Source organism: Haliotis rufescens, unplaced genomic scaffold (genome assembly GCF_023055435.1).
Source record: "Haliotis rufescens isolate VD_foot unplaced genomic scaffold, xgHalRufe1.0.p SCAF_43, whole genome shotgun sequence".
In the NCBI taxonomy this organism is placed as follows: Eukaryota; Metazoa; Mollusca; class Gastropoda; order Lepetellida; family Haliotidae; genus Haliotis; species Haliotis rufescens.
Window position 1 is genome coordinate 1,539,489 of NW_025964146.1, and position 19,120 is coordinate 1,558,608.

Genomic DNA, 19,120 nt, shown 5'->3' on the forward strand with positions numbered 1-19,120 from the left:
TGAATACCCCACTCAGACACAGTATACTGACTCCGAGCCGACCAGTCCTTGTTTTAGCCCCTTAATGCCGAGCGCCAGACAGGGTAACAACAAGTACAATCTTTTAACGTCTTTTTGTATGACGCGGCCCGGGATCGAACCCTGGACCTTCCGCTCTCCGGGCGGACGCTCTACCACAAGACCACGGAGGCGGTCAGGACAAGAGAAGACCAAGTGCATATGATTCTGATGCATGTAAAAACCCTATTAAAATATTATGGAATATATATAACTGTGACTTGAAGAACCTTCCAGAGTGAATTTGCTGTCACTTAATGATTATATCATTCGGTCTCATTAACACATTTTTGCAAATCAATCACTCAGATTTGCCCAATACGTTTAGAAACTTACTATGTCAATTATCTGGGCCAGAGCCACGCCCATGGTGACGTTCAGAGCGCCCGACCCGTTGACGAAGGGTTTGATCCGCTTGTCGTAAGTTTTCAGAATGTCCCGCACAAGACGGTATTCCTGTTCACTGCATGCAACCAGGGCTGAAAGAAAACAAATTAAATTAACAGGTTGAAAAAGAGTTAATTTCGGAAATCACGAATTCCACGTGAACATTGACATAAGTTAGTCATATTCGTGTTCTTGTTTGTTTAAGAACCGATATCAGGCCGCTGCTCTTGTGGTTGACATCGAGCGGTTAATAATAAAAAGAAAAAATAATAATAAAAACTCCAGCCTATTACGTTATAAAGTCACAGAGTTGGCACGTTTGCGTTTTGTATTAGTCAAACTCCCTTCAGCAAGACATTGTATTTAGCGAGATTGGCGAGCTAAATACAGAGTGTTTATTTCTACTACCGGATATTTACCATACCAAAAACACACAAGCGTGATAACATCTTTATCATATATTGTTTTCTTCAATTCTGTGCTTGAAAGTCTCTTCCCATTTGTCACAAACATTACCTAAACATTGCATCTTTTTTTTCTTGAATGTGCGCAGTAATATATATTACGTCAGAAGGTAAGTGATGTGTCAGTCGGTCAGTGACAGTAGCCAATATAGTTCAAACTGAAACTTGTTTCTGAAAAAGAGGCGTAACTACATATATGCAAAAAACAATTACCCACACAAATTGCCTTTACTTGCCTTTCGCGGCAATGCATCGGTCTGTCCGCTAGATTATCTGCCCTTTATCAAAGGGAAGCTACTCTAGTCCTAGTCTGTGAGACGTCATGTTTGTAAAGTCTGGCTAAGTGACTGTCCTGTCATAACGTTTCGTTTAAGTGCAGTCAGATGTACACACAGCGACAAAACGACACAAGGTAACAATTCGGACAAATTTCGGCCACATTAATCTGTTTTAATTTGGGGGAAAGCTTCCAAGCCCCAAAGATATAGAAGCACAGATATGGATCCCGCTAGGCTAGTGTCCTTGCTAAATCGTTTTAAAATGTATCTCTCCAAAGATGCCAAAACTCGTAAAATGACCTAGCTACGTCTCTTCTAAACACTGATTTTCAGCGTATTATACTATTATTTTGCTAATAATAGCAATTATCACAGTACTTTCTCCAGATTGTTAATTCTGACTAGATCGCCGAATGACAAGAGCGACGCCATGTTTGTTTGTAAACACTGAAAATAGTCCATACTTGACCTTTGATATTTGCATCTCTATCCGCATATGACCCCAACATATATCGTTTCTATCTGTTGACTTTATCCTGCCGAGAAACCTGCCCATTATATGATAACTGCTGGTCTCTGCTGGAACAGGGCATATGTGGGCCAGTGGTTGGATACCAGGAATCAGTTCTTAGGATTATTATTTACATGTACATCCGACTTATGGCTCCACCAGTATGTTGGCTAAAGCGCCGCAATTCGCTGTGCAGAGTCGTGTCCCTTGTGTACGCCAAACCTATGATCGCGTGTTCGAATCCCGGTTTGCCCTGATTATGTTTCTAGGTTTGTCACCACCATATCCGTGCTTGTCGATTTAACCAAAGTGGTAAACGTCTGAGGCTTGCATCACTTCGGGTTTTCCCACAACATCAGGGTGACACGCCGTAAAATAGCAAGAATAATGTTCAGAGCGGTGTTAAACCCAACTCACTCACTCTGCTAGAATGTCCAAAATATGAAACAAGTGAAACAATAGCATTCTTTATAGCAACAATAAGGACGTTAGGAAGAAATTGTCACTTGAACGTTTGCCATACCCATGATACCGTTTGCAAAGTCATTAAAATCAGACCTTAGTGCCAGCTACCGCTACGCATAGATCCGCCGATCACATGTCATTGATCTGTCAAAGGTCGCGAAAGGTCGTTCTGACGTGATCAGTAATAGGATGTCCTCAGATCTTTGTGTAGATGCAGCGAGCATCCAGATCTGATTATAATGATATATGCTACAACAACATTTGATAAAGTAAATTAATGTTAATATGGCTGGTACACCTTGCCTACATAGAGGTGTTTTATTTTCGTGTGACCTGACAATGTTGATATTTTCATAGGCGGCGCCGCCATGAAAGATATATTTATGCCAAGCTTCAATAATCATAAGCTGCGTATCTGCTTAAATACGCAAAAATAAATTACCACGATGCAATTAATCCGCAATTTAATCAAAGGGTGACGTCATGAACAATGAATGACGTATTGTATTTTCTAAAAATGAAGCACCGTGACGTCACATGGATTCCACTGAGAAATCACCACTGAAAATCACTAATAATGCACATGTGAAAATGTCGAAAAGTTATTCCACACCAGCTTTCTACCCTTAGGGTAAAACGAAATTTTACTCACCTAACAACCCTCCGATAATAACGCATGTCGGGATGAAGCCATTCGTGATCATCTTGGTAAGTTTCCCTAGCAACATGCTCACTGCAGATGAATCCGGGATACTGAAATGCAAACAAACGATGCTGTGAGAAAGTTTACAAAAAATACTCTGAAGACTTAAGTTCTGTAGCTCACCTAAATAATCTGGAATATTCATTGACCAAATTATCTAAAATCATCGACCCAACCTGTCATACCTATCTGTCCCAACGCTCCAATGTTGTATACAAGACTTGTACACGAATAGGTGTCTAAAAAGAGTTTTCACCTTGCTTTTTTTACATGATTTCAAATGGAGAATTTGCATTAGTGACGAACACAATGTTGGCCATCAGTTTGTTTGTTTGTTTGTTTATTTGTTTGTTTAACGGCGCACTCAGCAATGTGACGGCGGTCTGTACATAATCGAGTCTGGACCAGACAATCCAGTGACTGACATCATAAGCATCGATCCACGCTATTGGGATGCGATGACATACATCAACCAAGCCAGCAAGCCTGACCATCCATACCGTTAGTCGCCTCTTACCACAAGCATAGTCGCATAGTCGCCACATTTTATATATAAATACCCTGTATCTAGATTTCAAAACATCCACGAAATATCGCTGTGAACGGTGAAACATAGCGATAATTACGATGTACTTAATTTTCAGAATTCAAAACTGTATTTGTGTACGTGTTGTACAGTATATATTGTCAGTGAAAGAGAATAACCAGCCTAGATTTTCTGCCGAAACGAATTCCACTTGGCGTAAACGGCAGATAGCTGTGAAAATTGTATGAATGGATCATTGAAAATCAGTGATGATACCAGGTGTTTGCGATAAGGGTAAGTTAGTCCTTCCCCACCAGTAGTACCCGCCATTCATACTATTTGCAAAAATAGTAAGTATTTATTGCCTGACGCAACACATCAGTACTTCTGACATGCCACGTCAGTCTGTCAACAAACCAGACAATCAAGTGATCGATGAACCAGAAACTCCAGTGACACGAGAGTACTATTACTGATTTTGTTGAAACTAATAAATACGGTGTTAATTTTGAACCACGTCTGCTGTTTACAAGAGCAGAGATTTTGCTGCTTTTAAGTAAAGAAAAACGTTTAAAAATATGTTCATTTTGCAAAACAGTGGGAAGCAGTTTTCAAGTCTCGGACCAAACATTTCTTTTGTAGTTGTACGCCAGGGGGCTAATTTCATACTCAGCACTGTTCCAGCTATATGACGACGACCTGTAAATAATCGATTCTGAACCAGACAGTCCAATGATTGACATCATAAGCAACGGTCAACGGAATCAACTAAGTCACCGAGCGTGACCACTCGATCCACTAAGTCGCCTCTGACATCCAGCCCAGGTTGCTGGGGAGACACTTTAACCCAGAACCCCACGGGTCTGATGTCTGAGGCTTTACTGGATGATGCAGTGACTACGTGATGGCCAAAGGTTATAAACCTGTTATAAATCAACGCAGATGAAAATGAATCCATATTTAACACAACACAATATAAGTCATCCTTGCTGTATTCAGGTGAACAATTGACTTGCTTTTGCATGTGTTTGTGACTGTGCTACCAGTGGGGAAGGATACGCTCACCTTTTCACGAACACTTGTATCATCACTATTTCATAGTGATAAATAACCATAGGCTCATGATATAGTCGGAATGATACAATCGACTCTGCTTTTGGCAGAGACTCCTTGTGAATATTGAAAGTTTTTTTTAGCTTAGTTTTACTCTAAGGATAGTCAGAAAGACTTTGAAAAATGTCGATGATGATCAACCCCCGGTTCAAGTGAGCTACAGATTCTGTTCCTTCTGGCAGTGACACTTATACATTTAATCCGTGACGAAAAAATAATTCTCATCAACGGAAATTCAACGTAAGAGCATTTATCTTCAAGAAAACACCCCAATCTCCATATTGGGAATTTTTAATCAATGAGATAAAACCTTCAGTGTGCTAATTTTACGTAATTTCTCTGAACTTTCAATGTGCATGGAAATTATAGAGCCACGACGTCATACAACGTGATTGACGTGGAAACTAAAGAGCCTTGTGGCGCATCTAGCGATCCATTTTGCTAAACGTACGTGACTTGTCGTAAAATCGTAATTCATTAACGTTTTTATGGATTAAACATACATCGCGTCCCTGTAGTGTTGACGATTAATCTTCCATTCTGGGCTACTTCGCTAAATTCAAACCCTACTTTGACTTCATGCACATGTCAGAATGAAAATAGTTGTCGTAAACCAACTAACGGTTGTACGTTAGGAAATCAAACGCAATGAATAAGTTAATAAAAGATAAGAATGTTGTTCACGCGTTTCTAAAACAAGGAAGCGTGCACGATTTGTTGAAGTCTAAGATTGTTTTAAAATATTATATTTTTCTTACTTTGACAGATTTTACAGGATTTAATATTTTTTCAGTATAGTCATTATTTCCGTTTTGAGAAAACCTCAAAACATTAATAAAATGAAACTCGTCGCTAACATAACCAAGAGGGGCCCCAATTTTCGCAATATGTTTCATAGTATGTTTGTCTCCGACTGGTTTCAGTAGGTAGATAAAGTTTGCTGTACGGTTGGATATAAAACATAAAATCAACAGAATCTTCCAGAATTCAAAAGTAAAATACTACATTGGAAATCTAGTCCTTAGCTTGTCAGGTCTTCTGCATGGATTAGTCTATAGGTATCTGTTCCACCTTGGCGCACGTCTTGGCGGTGCGTCAAACAGATGAATCTGTAACGTCTGCGTGAGTCGAACGATTGTCAAACTAATTTAACACATTCTACCTTTGGTATTTGTTTTTACTTGGCTTCAGGGTCCAGTATAAAATCTTGCTATAGAACTTCACGGATTGATAATTTGGGAAATCTTTCAATCGGGTTACATATTTAGGATCTACACAGTAGAATTGATACCAACATTGTGTCAAATATTAGCAAGAAAAAGTTAAATGTTACACATAATTATGGCTGCTTTTAACAGACAATACATTGATTTATTAAACTAAATCTTTCGTCTCTGTATATTGTATAGGATACCATATCAAACTATACGGTTCCCGATACATGTTTTTATAGTTATTTATTACAACCAAAACGTTTTTTTTGTCATATCCACAAAACTGTTCCAATCCTTTGGATTAACTACACGTTACAGTACGGCGACAAAAAATATCTCAACACTGATTGAGTGAGTGAGTATAGCCTTCTTCTAGCTGTGTTTAAAACAGCTCATTTTGGTTCATATCAAAACTAAAGTGTTGTTTATCGGCAAGGGATAAAAACATGAAAACATATTTAGGTTGTATCCACAAGTAGACCGTGTGTTACAACTCCTCATTTCCACAAGAAATACATGTCTGTTGTTGTTTCAAGTAGTTGGGTTCAGAAGGGTCAAACCAACAAGTAGACATTGTTAAATAAAAAACTGCGTTTATAATACCAAGACATATTACAACACCCAACACTACGGGCATCACTGAACTATATTTGTTGAAGTCTACTAACATCAATTTGAAACTTGTGTTTAAAATATGTTTGATTACGATGGAAAAGAATATAATGGGCCAATACTGTTCATGATGTCTACAAAACATCAAAATCGAAGACCATTACGGAGGAACATGAATGTATCCAAGGACTAGATGTTCTAGAACCACATGGAGATGTTTCAGTATTGATGTTGCAATTGCCACCGTCATTAGTCTTGCATCAACAAACTGATAGCTAAAATCATTACACGTATGTGATTTAAAACGTTTTCTTATTAAGGTACACTGTATACAACCGCTTTCTTGGTGTTCTTTTGAAATTTACCCCATTTGTTCTTGTACAGAAGAATGAGCAGCCATCAAACGGAGGAATTGAATAGCGCTGATTGCCGGCCCCACTAAATCACTCAGGGAACCGTAATAAATGTTTCACAGCAGACAAGCGAAGATCAACAGCCAACATAAACGCGCGCAATGTGTGAAACAAATCCTTCGATTATTGCCAAATTGCCTGACAGTGATTGTTTGAAATCATTACAAAACCTTCACGGTCAATCAAGTTGAGGTGCAGACAGAAGCAAGACCAGCAAGTATTGTAATAAACCAATTTTCTTCAATAGCCATGACAGATAACCCGAGGTGCTAGACTTGATTGCGGTCAAATCCTCGCTGATACACACCATTGCAGCGCAACAGCAGTTACCCCCCTTTGCCTCGTTATGTAGATTTATGATTGACAGGTAAATGATGTATGTTTCATTTTCTGGTGGGTAAACAGAATTTCGTTAAGGTCTCTAAGCGTCTCGTAAAATACGATATCAAGGAGGATTACGTATTGATTGCTTCACGGGGGGATTGTTTTACTTATAACGGCATAGGAAATGTGAAAAGGGGTTCAGCAGAGTTTGCGTTATTTCTGCTTCGATAGCCAACATCCTAGTTTTTGTTATTTCTTCAGCGGTATCCTCTTTGCGTGCACAATTGGAATTGTTAATGATATTGAATGCATGGAACACGAACAGGCATTTATACATTGATTTAGTACATGTACAAGCGTAAGGCTGCATTACTGTTCCAGTGAGTGAGGGAGTTAATTGGGTTTATCGCCGTTAATAAAAATATTCCAGTTAGATCACGGCGTGTCAGCTGAATGTGGGAGGAAAGCCCGAAGTGATGCAGGTCTCAGAGGTTTACCACTTCGGTGAAACCCACAAGCACGGGTATGTGCTGACAAACCTAGAAACATAATCGGGGTGACCGGGATTCGGACCCACAATCATAGGATTTTGGCATGCCCAAGGGACGGCGCCTTGAACGACACAGGGCCACTGTGGTCCAACTGTTCAAGACAAACGTAACCTGTATCTTTACCGAGTGCGACCATTTTCATGCTTGTTTGTACACTAGTAGGCAAAAGAAACGAAGTACAGCCGTAAAATGTGCGCCGATGATTTGCACGCCTCTGTCGACATCAAGAGGGATGTTTATTGTGAACAATACTGTATTTAACTATAACTATTCAAAGCAATACTTACTTTTCAAATTGAAACCACATGACAGAATTCTTTCATTTTTGTAGGTGAGGTGAGGTGAAATGGGGTTTAATATCGCGTCTGAGATTATTGCACTTACATACCGACGTATATGCACGTGTATGTGGCTGCTTGTACTTGTCCGGACTGATGCCGATTTATAATGCTAGCTCACTGAGATACCATGCCGCAGTTAAACATGAATACCCCACTCAGACACAGTATACTGACTCCGAGCCGACTTGTCCTTGTTTTAGCCACTTAATGCCGAGACAGGGAAACAACAAGTACCATCTTTAAACGTCTTTTGGTATGACGCGGCCTTGGGTCGAACCCTGGACCTTCCGCCCTCCGGACCCCTAGATCACTAGTCTCTTTCATTTGAACGGTGGGGTAGCCTAGCGGTTAAAACGTTCGCTCATTACGCCTAAGACACTGGTTCATTCCCACATGGGTACAATGTGTGGCAGTCATGTTGAATGGCCCGGTCTGTTTTAATGTCGCTAAAAGCAATTTAAAGCATTATGACACCTTCTAGACAATACTTGTGTATTTAACTGACCAGCATTGTACAACCGAGTGTCAACAAGGACTGTTTATGTAGTATTAATAACAGCAGCATACGTCTTAATTTCAGTGGTAATTCTTATAAGCTGGGGACGTTGGGGTAGCCTTGTGGTTAAAGCGTTCGGTCGTCACGCTGAAGACCGGGTTCAATTCACAAACACATACAGATATCAGTTCGCTGTATCCGTTAGTTCGCTGAAGAGAGTTCTTTAAATACGTAAATTTTATAGGATAATATAGAGGAGAAAAATCGGGGATTTTTTAACAGTTCGTTGTATCCGTTTGTTCGCTATATCCGTGTTCGTTATATCCGTGTTCTACTGTATTTATGACAGATGCAGTTGCCTCTTCTGAATTGCCCCATATGTTCCTGTTTTTAAGGTGAACAGTTGACTTGCCTTTGCATGTATTTGTTACGGGTGCCGTCGTTTGGGGCAGGATACGCTCACCTTTTCGCGAACACCTGGCATCATCACTACTTGATAGCGATTTATAATCACATGCTCATTATATAGTCGGAATCGTACAATCGCCTCTGGCTTTACCCGAATATTATTCCTGAAACGTAGGAGCAATTACGGCATATACTGAAAACCTATGGTTGGTTGCATATATGCCTCGTAGCTTTAGACCCCAGTGGGGATTCTGGAATTTAATAGGTAAGGTACATCCTTGCTTGTACAAGGTGTGGGTTCGCTTGTCAGGTTGAAGACCCGGGTTCGATTCACCACGAGGGTACAATATGTGAAACCCATATCTAGTGTCCCCCGTCGTGATACTGGTGTAATATTGCCAAATGCGGTGTAAAACTATACTCACTCACGCACTCTAACTAAATAGGGTGGTCAGACTTGGCTTCTAGATCGTGTGACATCCTGCCGCAACGGCGTTGGACGATGCTCACAATATCAACCACAGGTACCCGTGAAGTTCCGGGTTAGACTTTATCTTCAGCATCCCATGCTATAGTCGTCAGAGGCGAATCACGGAATCGGGTGGTCAGACTCGCTGGCTTAGTTGATACATGTCATCGTATCCCAATTGTGTAGATCGATGCTCATTATGTCAATCACTGGATTGTCTGGTCCATACTCGATTATTTACAGACCATGGTGATACAGAAGGGTTATTAAACAACAAACAAACGTAGCTAAATAATCTAGCTTCTAGATGAGAGCAAATTCCCAGCCGGTGAAAGCGGCATTTCTTTACACAGCTAGACTGCTGTAAGATGTAAGTGTTGTCCGAGGCCTGCGTGTGATGCATTAATAACCTGGTGTCATGTTGCAATGTGAATTGACAGCTTCTGATGTTGTGTCTGAGGCTGATTGACAGGCAATTTGTCAATTTCCTGTCCAACAGAAATGAACTGCTCACGATATATATGAATAGTCATGAATTGGTTCTCGATTTACAACGCCTCGCAACATCAACTGAGAGAGCAAGAGAGTGCATAGGGAGAGAGAGACAGAGATATTGCGAGAGAGCGAGCGAGAGAGAGAGCGACAGATATAGAGACAGCGAGAGAGAGAGAGAGCGACAGAGATAGAGCGAGAGAGAGAGAGAGGGAGCGACAGAGATAGAGCGAGAGCGAGAGGGAGCGACAGAGATAGAGCGAGAAAGAGAGAGAGAGCGATAGAGATATAGAGAGAGAGAGCGACAGAGATAGAGCGAGAGCGAGAGAGAGCGACAGAGATAGAGCGAGAAAGAGAGAGAGAGGGTTGAGATATAGAGAGAGAGAGCGACAGAGATAGAGCGAGAGCGAGAGGGAGCGACAGAGATAGAGCGAGAAAGAGAGAGAGCGATAGAGATATATATAGAGAGAGCGACAGAGATAGAGCGAGAGCGAGAGAGAGCGACAGAGATAGAGCGAGAAAGAGAGAGAGAGAGCGATAGAGATATATAGAGAGAGAGCGACAGAGATAGAGTGAGAGAGAGAGATAGAGAGAGAGGTAGAGAGAGATAGAGACAGAGAGAGAGGTGAGAACAATTTTCAAGCAGGATTCACTGTACGATTCCGACTATAAACATGGAAAGAAAGGTCGAAATAGCCAAATTGTCTTGGACATCGGTTTGGTCACTGATGCGTCAAATTTGAAGAATGCTTCTGCATGTCTACCATAAAACCTACTGAACACTTTACGGAGGCCTAGCATCTTGCCACCCTGATCAAATAACAGGATTCATATGGCGCTCTATGAGGAAATTGTCGAAATATCGAAAGAGAATTATTTTCAAATGTTTACTTACTTTAGCCCGGCACTTAAGGAGTCATCATTAAGGATAAACGTCTAAGACCTGCATCACTTTGGTTTCTCCTCCCACATAAAGCTGACACGCCGAGATATAGCTGACGAAGTGTTCAAATAAAAGCGACAAGACCATATTCATAAGAAATATCTGCCAAAATCAGAGTAGATTGTACTATCCCGACTATATCATAAGCATATGTTTATGACTCACTAAATATCTTGCCCCACCGGTGGTACCCGTGACAAACACATGCAAAGGCAAGTCAATTGTTCACACGAAAAACACGGGAACATATGGTACAAGTCAAAATAGGAAAATGCATCGGACATCAGTTTGTCACTGATGTGTCAAATTTGGAAATGTCCTCCACATGTTTGCCATAAAATGTGTTAGAAGCTTTAATGAGGCCTTGAATGGTGCAACCCTAATCAAACAGCTTCTAAGCAAGAGTCGTACGAAGCCTTTGAAATCTTGGCAGAAAGAGCATGCTCGATTGTAATTCAAAAGTTATGAAATGTAGACACCAAGGACGGGAGCTGCAGGAATACTGCTCGACATACATTGTATAGGGAAAGTTGACCATGGGACAGTGTTTTGTCACTCTGAATCGTTATGCATAGATCTAAATATAAAACAGATGAAGCGGTCTCCCTTGTCTCCTTCATTTCAAGTTCAGGTGGGTAAATCAGTGGAAGGGAATTGGCTATTTGTTGCTTGTTGAATGACATCAGATCATATACCTGAAGCTTGTCCAAATTACATTGTTTCGACTTTGTCAATCGCAGAAGAAATCCTGATCCATGTGCTAAAAGGAACAGATCAGCAAGAAGGGGAGCGCAGTACCCATGCCTATTTCTTGCCTTAATGTCTTAACCCCAAATGTTACAAGGCATTTCACATTTCCAGCAAACTTCAGATGGCATTTGCTGTCATTTTTTAACCTGAACCTCTTAAGATAGATATGTTACTATATCTATGATCACCACGTTTTGTTAAAAAAAGATGGACCAAGGAATTGAGTTTTTCCTTAAGTTTGTCATGTGGGATATGTACAATGTTGAAAATGAAATGTTTTGACAGAATGGAACTTAGTTCTTTTCTGAGATTGCAAAAAGTAAAGCAAATCCTTTGAGTTTTTGAAAATTCACATGGTATTAATCCACTTATCTCAAATACTTTCTGTGAATATATATGGTAGTAGGTTGTTCACGATATTTGGTCAAAAATTTAATAACTGAGGAAAGTTGTTATTATCCACAGTAGAGGAATCACCTGTGATTATATGACCTACAGGTTGGTAGAATTATGATGAGTCTTGGCAGCCACAACCTGAGGTATTTACACCGCGAGCTGCCAAGTCCACGTGCTGCAACACGTTCTTATAATTGAACAACCTGGATGAAATTGTCTCGTGTAAGAAAATGAAGTTATTAATATTTCCTGAAATTTGATATATCGCGGTACATTTTGGGAAACTGATTTTTTTCTGAGAAAACTATCTTACCTAGAGGCATCACAAATTTCTGGTTTGGCCAAATGTTTCAAACCAAGAACTGTACTCTCTTGCCGATATTGTGGGCTCATGCTCTTCGTAGAGGGGCGTTGGGGTAGCCTAGTGGTTAAAGAGTTCGCATTAACGCGGAAGACCAGGGTTCCATTCCCTACATGAGTACAGTGTATGAAACCCATTTCTGGTGTCCCCCGCCATGATATTGCGGGAATATTGCTATGAGCGGCGTAAACAATACCCACTAACTCACCTATTACTGTCTGCAGATCCACCCGTCAGCAAAAGTTGCTTAATTTCTTTCAATGACACAGGGTAGAGTATTGCTCTTTCTTTGTGCAGTCCCAATGGTTCCTGAGGTAGAGGCAACAAATCTTCCAAATGAATGGAATCATATGGCTCTCGTCCTATCATGTGACCATGACTGCGTCGACGTGTGACACATTTCTTTCAAGTGAACAGATCATCGAATTACTGAGTGTCTTAGCTTTGCAATTAATGTGATGTCTGGAGGCAGAAGGTTTATTTCAGGTTGTCATATAAGCTTAGTTCTGGTTCCTCGGCTTAAGACTCTGACTATTGCGAAACGCTGCATCACAAATGTTATTTTCATCGACATAGTGAGTGAGTTTTGTTTTATGTCGCTCGTGGACAAAGTACCAACAATATCACGGTGGGGGACACTAGCAATAGGCTTCACACATGTGGTCCAATCGACCCCGAACCTTCGGGATGACAAGCGAACGCTTTAACCTCTAGGCTACCCCACCCCTGCGTTGGTTGATGATGTGCAAGGAGAAGACATTATTTGTCATTGACGTGGCTGAATTCTGTTTCATGTTGTTTTGATTTTTGTTTGTTTATGCTACAGTTGGTGATGTTTGTATCATCAGCTGAGAGTCTGCAGAACATGTGGGTTTGATTCCCCTAATGAAGTCAATATGTCTCGAAACACACAACATCAACAAAGTATCTGCCACTAACAATCTTTTGACGGAACACGTATACTGTAATATACAAAGTAAGGCCACAACAAACTTAAAACGTATTTTTCCGATTTTTCTCAAAATCCCATCCCTGTTTATACTGATGAATATTTCTGATAATATAGATATGCTATTTAGATGTCTACCCGATAATATAAAAGAGAAGCCATGACCTACTCTCCCACATGACTCACACGTCAGGGCGAAGCAGTTCTGTACAGAGTTGCATCCCTTAGGCCTGACAGGATCTTGTGCTTCTTAGATCCTGAATATTGCACGTGTTCTGTCAGCACCACATCTCACGGGTTTCACACAGATTGTAAACGTCTAAAACCTTCATCACTTCGAGCTTAATTCCCGTATTAGTTACAGATCAAGTCTCTGGTATATCAAATAAATCAAACTCTCTACTCAGTAATATTCCATGCACTTATCTCACATCAGCAAGAGAACATAATCTTTGAAAGCAATAAATATTGTGTTGCTGTGTTTCTAATATACTGTATTTTTAAACTATAATAAGTATGATTTTGCACGCATAAGGACCCTTATCTCATTGTTAGTCACACAGATTGACGTTGCAACAACCAAACCATAATCCCACGTTGTTTTGAACACTCCGAGAAACGAACACTCAACTTGATGTGACCTCCAAAGTAAGAACAGTGCAATATGTCGCCTGAGCCACACAAATGAGACAAACGTATTTCATCACAAACCTACACATTTCAGATTGTAACCATAGCAACTTACCATGCATTATAGAACTGTCATGACATTAAGCAAGCAATTTCATTTCTTTCGTCTTTGACATCTACCGACAGACACTCAGAGGTAACGGCCGATATTTATACATATACTCTCACATTACAGGTGTGTCAATCTGTTTATGAACTGAAAACACTCCTTTCTGAACGTAAACATAATTTTGCTGACAGAACCATTTTTATACGATATTGATTGGTCTCTCTCTCTCTCTCTCTCTCTCTCTCTCTCTCTCTCTCTCTCTCTCTCTCTCTCTCTCCCTCTCCTTCCCTCTCTCTCTCTTTTACTGGCTTAAGAGAAGCTTTAAAGAATTATGGTTTATGCCAAATTGGCAGAAGATAGTAAACAACTGACAACAAAGAAGAAACAATATCAATTACGAATTGCACAATTCAAACTATGACTCAAAACAATGTTGAAAGTAGTATTCTACATCACGTATAAAGAATTAGTCACTGTAGCTTCCATGGCTTGTATCGCTGGTGCTGTCTACTGATACCGTCTGCATGCAGTAGGTTCTCAGTTATACACCTGTAGTCATACTACATGACGTAACGAGTAACTCTTCCTCTCATAGTTCACGTGAGTCAGTGGCTATATTTAGTACTTGCTTAGCACATTGAAAATTGGGACATGCCATTAAAGCATGTACCTGTTATGTACCTGTTATGTACCTGTTATGTACTTGTTATGTACCTGTTATGTACCTGTTATGTACCTGTTATGTACATGTTATGTACTTGTTATGTACCTGTTATGTACCTGTTATGTACTTGTTATGTACCTGTTATGTACCTGTTATGTACCTGTTATGTACCTGTTATGTACCACAGGTATACTCAGAGACGAAGAAGTCATGGATAAGTCACTTGGGGGGCACATGGAGATAGGTAACCAGGGGTTGTCTCAGTGGAATCTGTTTCGTCTGATAGTCCAGACTGTTTGTTCTCTAGTGTTGACATTCTATAAATACTCGCAATGATGTTAACACATCAGTTACATACATTTTACTAAATGGGTTTCAATTCTAATCATAATGATGATTATGATGATGATGCATTTCTATATCGCAGACATTCACACATAGTGAATGCTCTGTGCCCTGTATGATGTTCTAGCAGTCAATCTGTGTTCTTGATTTTAGTTACAATTGAAAGGACCAGATGTCATTTATCGCAGCAGTAGACTCTATTCTGCAATAGCCCCACATGTTACCTTACTTCTTATCGTCAGTATATCTTCACATTTTTAAGAGAAACAAGAACATGGCTACACGTTCTACACGTTCGTATTATGTTTTTTTATGTAAACTTATTTCAGCATTTAATGTTGGTTATTAACTCCGTAATCTGGTTATTCATACGCATGACGCTTACAAGACCGGGACATCCAGCTTATGAATGTACCTCTTTTATGCTTCATCATGCGTATGGCTAGACATAGACACTTCTCACACACACCAGACTGGAACAGCTAGCTTATTCAAGCCAGTGATGGACAAACAACTGCGAGTAGCCGCGCTTAGATCAATGGATTTAAGTTGGTTACAATGTCAACGGTGAGCACTAGCCTCGACTGAGTGGTCATTTCACACTAGGGAAAAGACGATCTCAAACTTAATCATCTATTTGGTTTGGGATTTCCTCGTTCTTGATTGTTGTAATTGTTTGGGAGGGACTGGGGCAGTATAGAAGGAGGGGGATGTTAAGGGGATGGGCAGAGGATGCTGAGTCCATTGAGAACTCAGTTGCCCTGGCACTCAAAGAAAACATTATCAGAATAGTATCTGAAGTATTTCATTGAGACGAGAACGTACAAAAAGTGGAACCTTGTTTGTGAAGTACGTGTCTATTAGCGTTTGACGCACGTATTTCATAATAACTTGTTTGGGTTTGGAAAAGGATAAGTGACACTTGTGCATAATTGGCATCACCATTGACATCACCACTGTCATCACCATTGGCATCATCATTGGCGTCATTGGCATCACCATTGGCATCATCACTGGCATCACCATTTGCATCATCATTGTCATCACCACTGGCAACATCATTGGCATCACCATTAGCAACACCATTAGCAACATTCGCATCATCATTGGCATCACAATTGGTATCCCCATTGGCATCGGCATTGACATCACTATTGTCATCATCACTGGCATCATCACTGTCATGACCACTGTCATCACCATTGGCATCATCTTTGCCATCGCAATTGGCAACATCATTGGTAACATCATTGGCATCATCAATTGGCATCATCAATTGGCATCACCATTGGCATCATCACTGGCATCACCATTGGCATCATAAAGATGAAATCGAAGGGAGAGTAGCGAGCTAACGTTTTCACCAGATTCACCTCATAGACCAGTGGGAATGAATGACAAACAAGACAACATATGGATGACAACTTCCCACATATCCCATCAGCGACAAGAGATACGATACGGTTATAGGATAATTAACATGGTGCATACATTTGTAGAAGCTGTTATCGTCTTTATCTGTAGAGCACCTACTGCGATGAATAGTCCTGTTGTTATAATCGTTACCCTGATTTCACAAAACTGTCTAATGTATTCTAAGCCATCCTTTTCTCTTTGAAGTTTATGGATCATATGGCAAATTAGGTGATACAGGAGAATGTATCTGTTTTCAGAAACGACAAACTCAATTCACATCAAAAGAATACACAGCGCTTATGGTGAGTATGAAGAACTGCATACAAACTGATAAACATTTAAAGAGCCCAGTGGGGCTATCTGATGGAACTATACACAGAATATGCAGAAAGTCCGGACCAGCACTGCGACGCTTGAGAAAAGGAGTCCCTTTTGATCTCGCTTATAAAAGCGCTTATGGAATCGACAAGCGAAGATCAATAACCCAAAACATGTTTGGAAAGAAGCAAATAGGCTAATTTGGCCCGAACGTGCCTCCGTACGACTTCAGTCCCGAGCCAAGAATCTTGAAATGCAGTAACACTGCTAATCTCCTTGATTCAATGAAGTTCATTTTCAGAGCTTATGGATTGATCATGACTCAAATATGAACAATCAAGACTGCTTCTGGTTGATCCTTGGTCAAATTGTGCCACTCCACCAATACTTTAATTTGCCGCGGTCGCTAGTTTTATTATCGAGAGATACTGCCTTGTGGCTGAGATGTCTTCGCACCCAATTGATGATAATTTTTCATGTTATGTGCAAACACAGCTCCGAGATTGCTTTTTACTGCTCCTTCGTCAAGCAGACGCGAAAAGAAGCAGCAACATTATCGTCTTGAAGCGCTTGCATTTATTGAATAGAGGAATCGTCTCACAAACTAAGTGATAGACATAGCTAATCGATAAATCGTAATCGACTTTCTTTAGTAGTAACTCTATCTAATTCAAACTTGACGTAGCCTTTGCCCTACAGTGGAGCTGATCAGTAGATCGAGGCACACAAAATACTTTCATTTCAAATTTCCGGACCCTTTGCAACAGGCTGATTTGCATCTCCAACTAAACTAAGATTAAGGGTCCAATGGTATCAGATAAGATTTGGTGATCTTGAAATGTTTCCATAGAAGATCAAGGGACGTCTTCGTCCTTGCCTAAAACATATCTTGTGGTAAACAGATCATGGTATTCCATGGCACGTTTATATCGTATAGTAAAAATTCCGTACTTATTCCAACCCTACCGCAACTACATAATTGATGAAAAGGTTAAACACACTGTCAAAGACTGGCTCAGTTTATTTTTGAAGTTGAATGAAAAGGCATTTTGATATGAAAGGTTTGTGTTTTGACAGCTAAAGGGTTTTACGTTTATCTGCCCGATAAAGATGAATTGGTTCAATTTTATAAGAATGCAATTTCCTACTAATTTGTGACTTAATGGATGTTGTGATCATAAAAGAGACCCTCCCTTGCATCGTATATTATCTGTCACACAATCGTAAGTCAGGGGAGCAGTCGCACAGTTTCTGTAGAGTCGGAACTCTTCAAGAAGCATTAAGTCCGAATTATAATTTCCTATTTCGACGGCACTTCGTTCTTCATAGCAATGAATTGCAAGTCATTCCGTGGCATTTGACTGACTAACCAGGCATTTTATTTAGCGTTCATGTTTCCATAAGCCGAAAATCAAATTAGGCCAGGCCCAGTAACGGCAAACTGACTGGCTGAAAATAAAATGGGCGGGGCTTGTGTTTGTGCTGCATGATATTACTCATTTCAGCAGTTTTTCGTGTCAAATATCAAACAAACTACACAGAGCATACACAACACACATTGTGTTCTCAAGTGTGCTCAATATATAACAGGCAGTGACAAAATTAAGTCTGTAACACATGATCTACTCAATGTGGCAAAGAAATATGAATTACGGACCATAATAGTTCACTTTATGAAAACTAACCACTTTCCATCCAAGGATGTGTGGAACAAAACCGTACAGACTAAAATAACAGAACATGAAACTGCTCATTGGCACACGAGTCTGTGAGATCACCCAGATTAAACAGATTTATTAAAATTCACAGTAAGCTTGTACCTCATAGACTGTGGAATATGTGTATTTTGTACAATATACAAACTAGACCTATGTATGCACTTGTGAAGCTAGGAACACTACCAATAACACCTGGACAGTGTTTAATGTGTGAGGACGAGTGCGATGACATAATAAAGCACCAACTGCTGTGTTGTACAGCTTTAGCTGAGGCAAGGAACACCCTCTATGAGCATCTATTTGACACTTTAAACCTCGAACAATACATGTGTATTGAGGACTGTGCAGATGACGAAGTAAAACTTGTGACATTGCTAAGTGGTATAACCCGTATTGTAGAGGATATGTGCCGGGCTGAATTCATATCTTCTATATCACGAGATGTAAGCTCCTGGAACCAGCGATCAATGCTCTACCTATAGACAGTATATCTCATACCAGGACCACGACATGTAAATATTCAGTATTGCCAATTTCTCTGCATAATGTTCTTGTAAATATGCTGTGTTAACATGATTCCAAATGTATATCACTCTCCGAAATTAATGGAGGAAATTAAAAATTGTCATTCATTCATTCATTCATTCATTCATTCATTCATTTATTCATTTATTTATTCATTCATTCATTCATTCAA

General features: G+C 40.1%; 1 protein-coding gene across 4 annotated transcripts in view; it reads right to left on the reverse strand.

The window, feature by feature from the left end:
• Window positions 1-19,120, reverse strand: part of LOC124110533 (ligand-gated ion channel 4-like) — a 105,455-nt gene that overhangs the window by 15,314 nt on the left and 71,021 nt on the right. For all 4 annotated transcript variants that reach the window (XM_046469905.2, XM_046469904.2, XM_046469907.2 and 1 more), the window contains exons 2-3: window positions 2,815-2,915; window positions 394-536 (exon numbers count right to left, since the gene is read on the reverse strand). In XM_046469905.2, coding sequence (XP_046325861.1) covers window positions 394-536; window positions 2,815-2,915 — 244 coding nt within the window. The remainder of the gene's footprint in view (window positions 1-393; window positions 537-2,814; window positions 2,916-19,120) is intronic.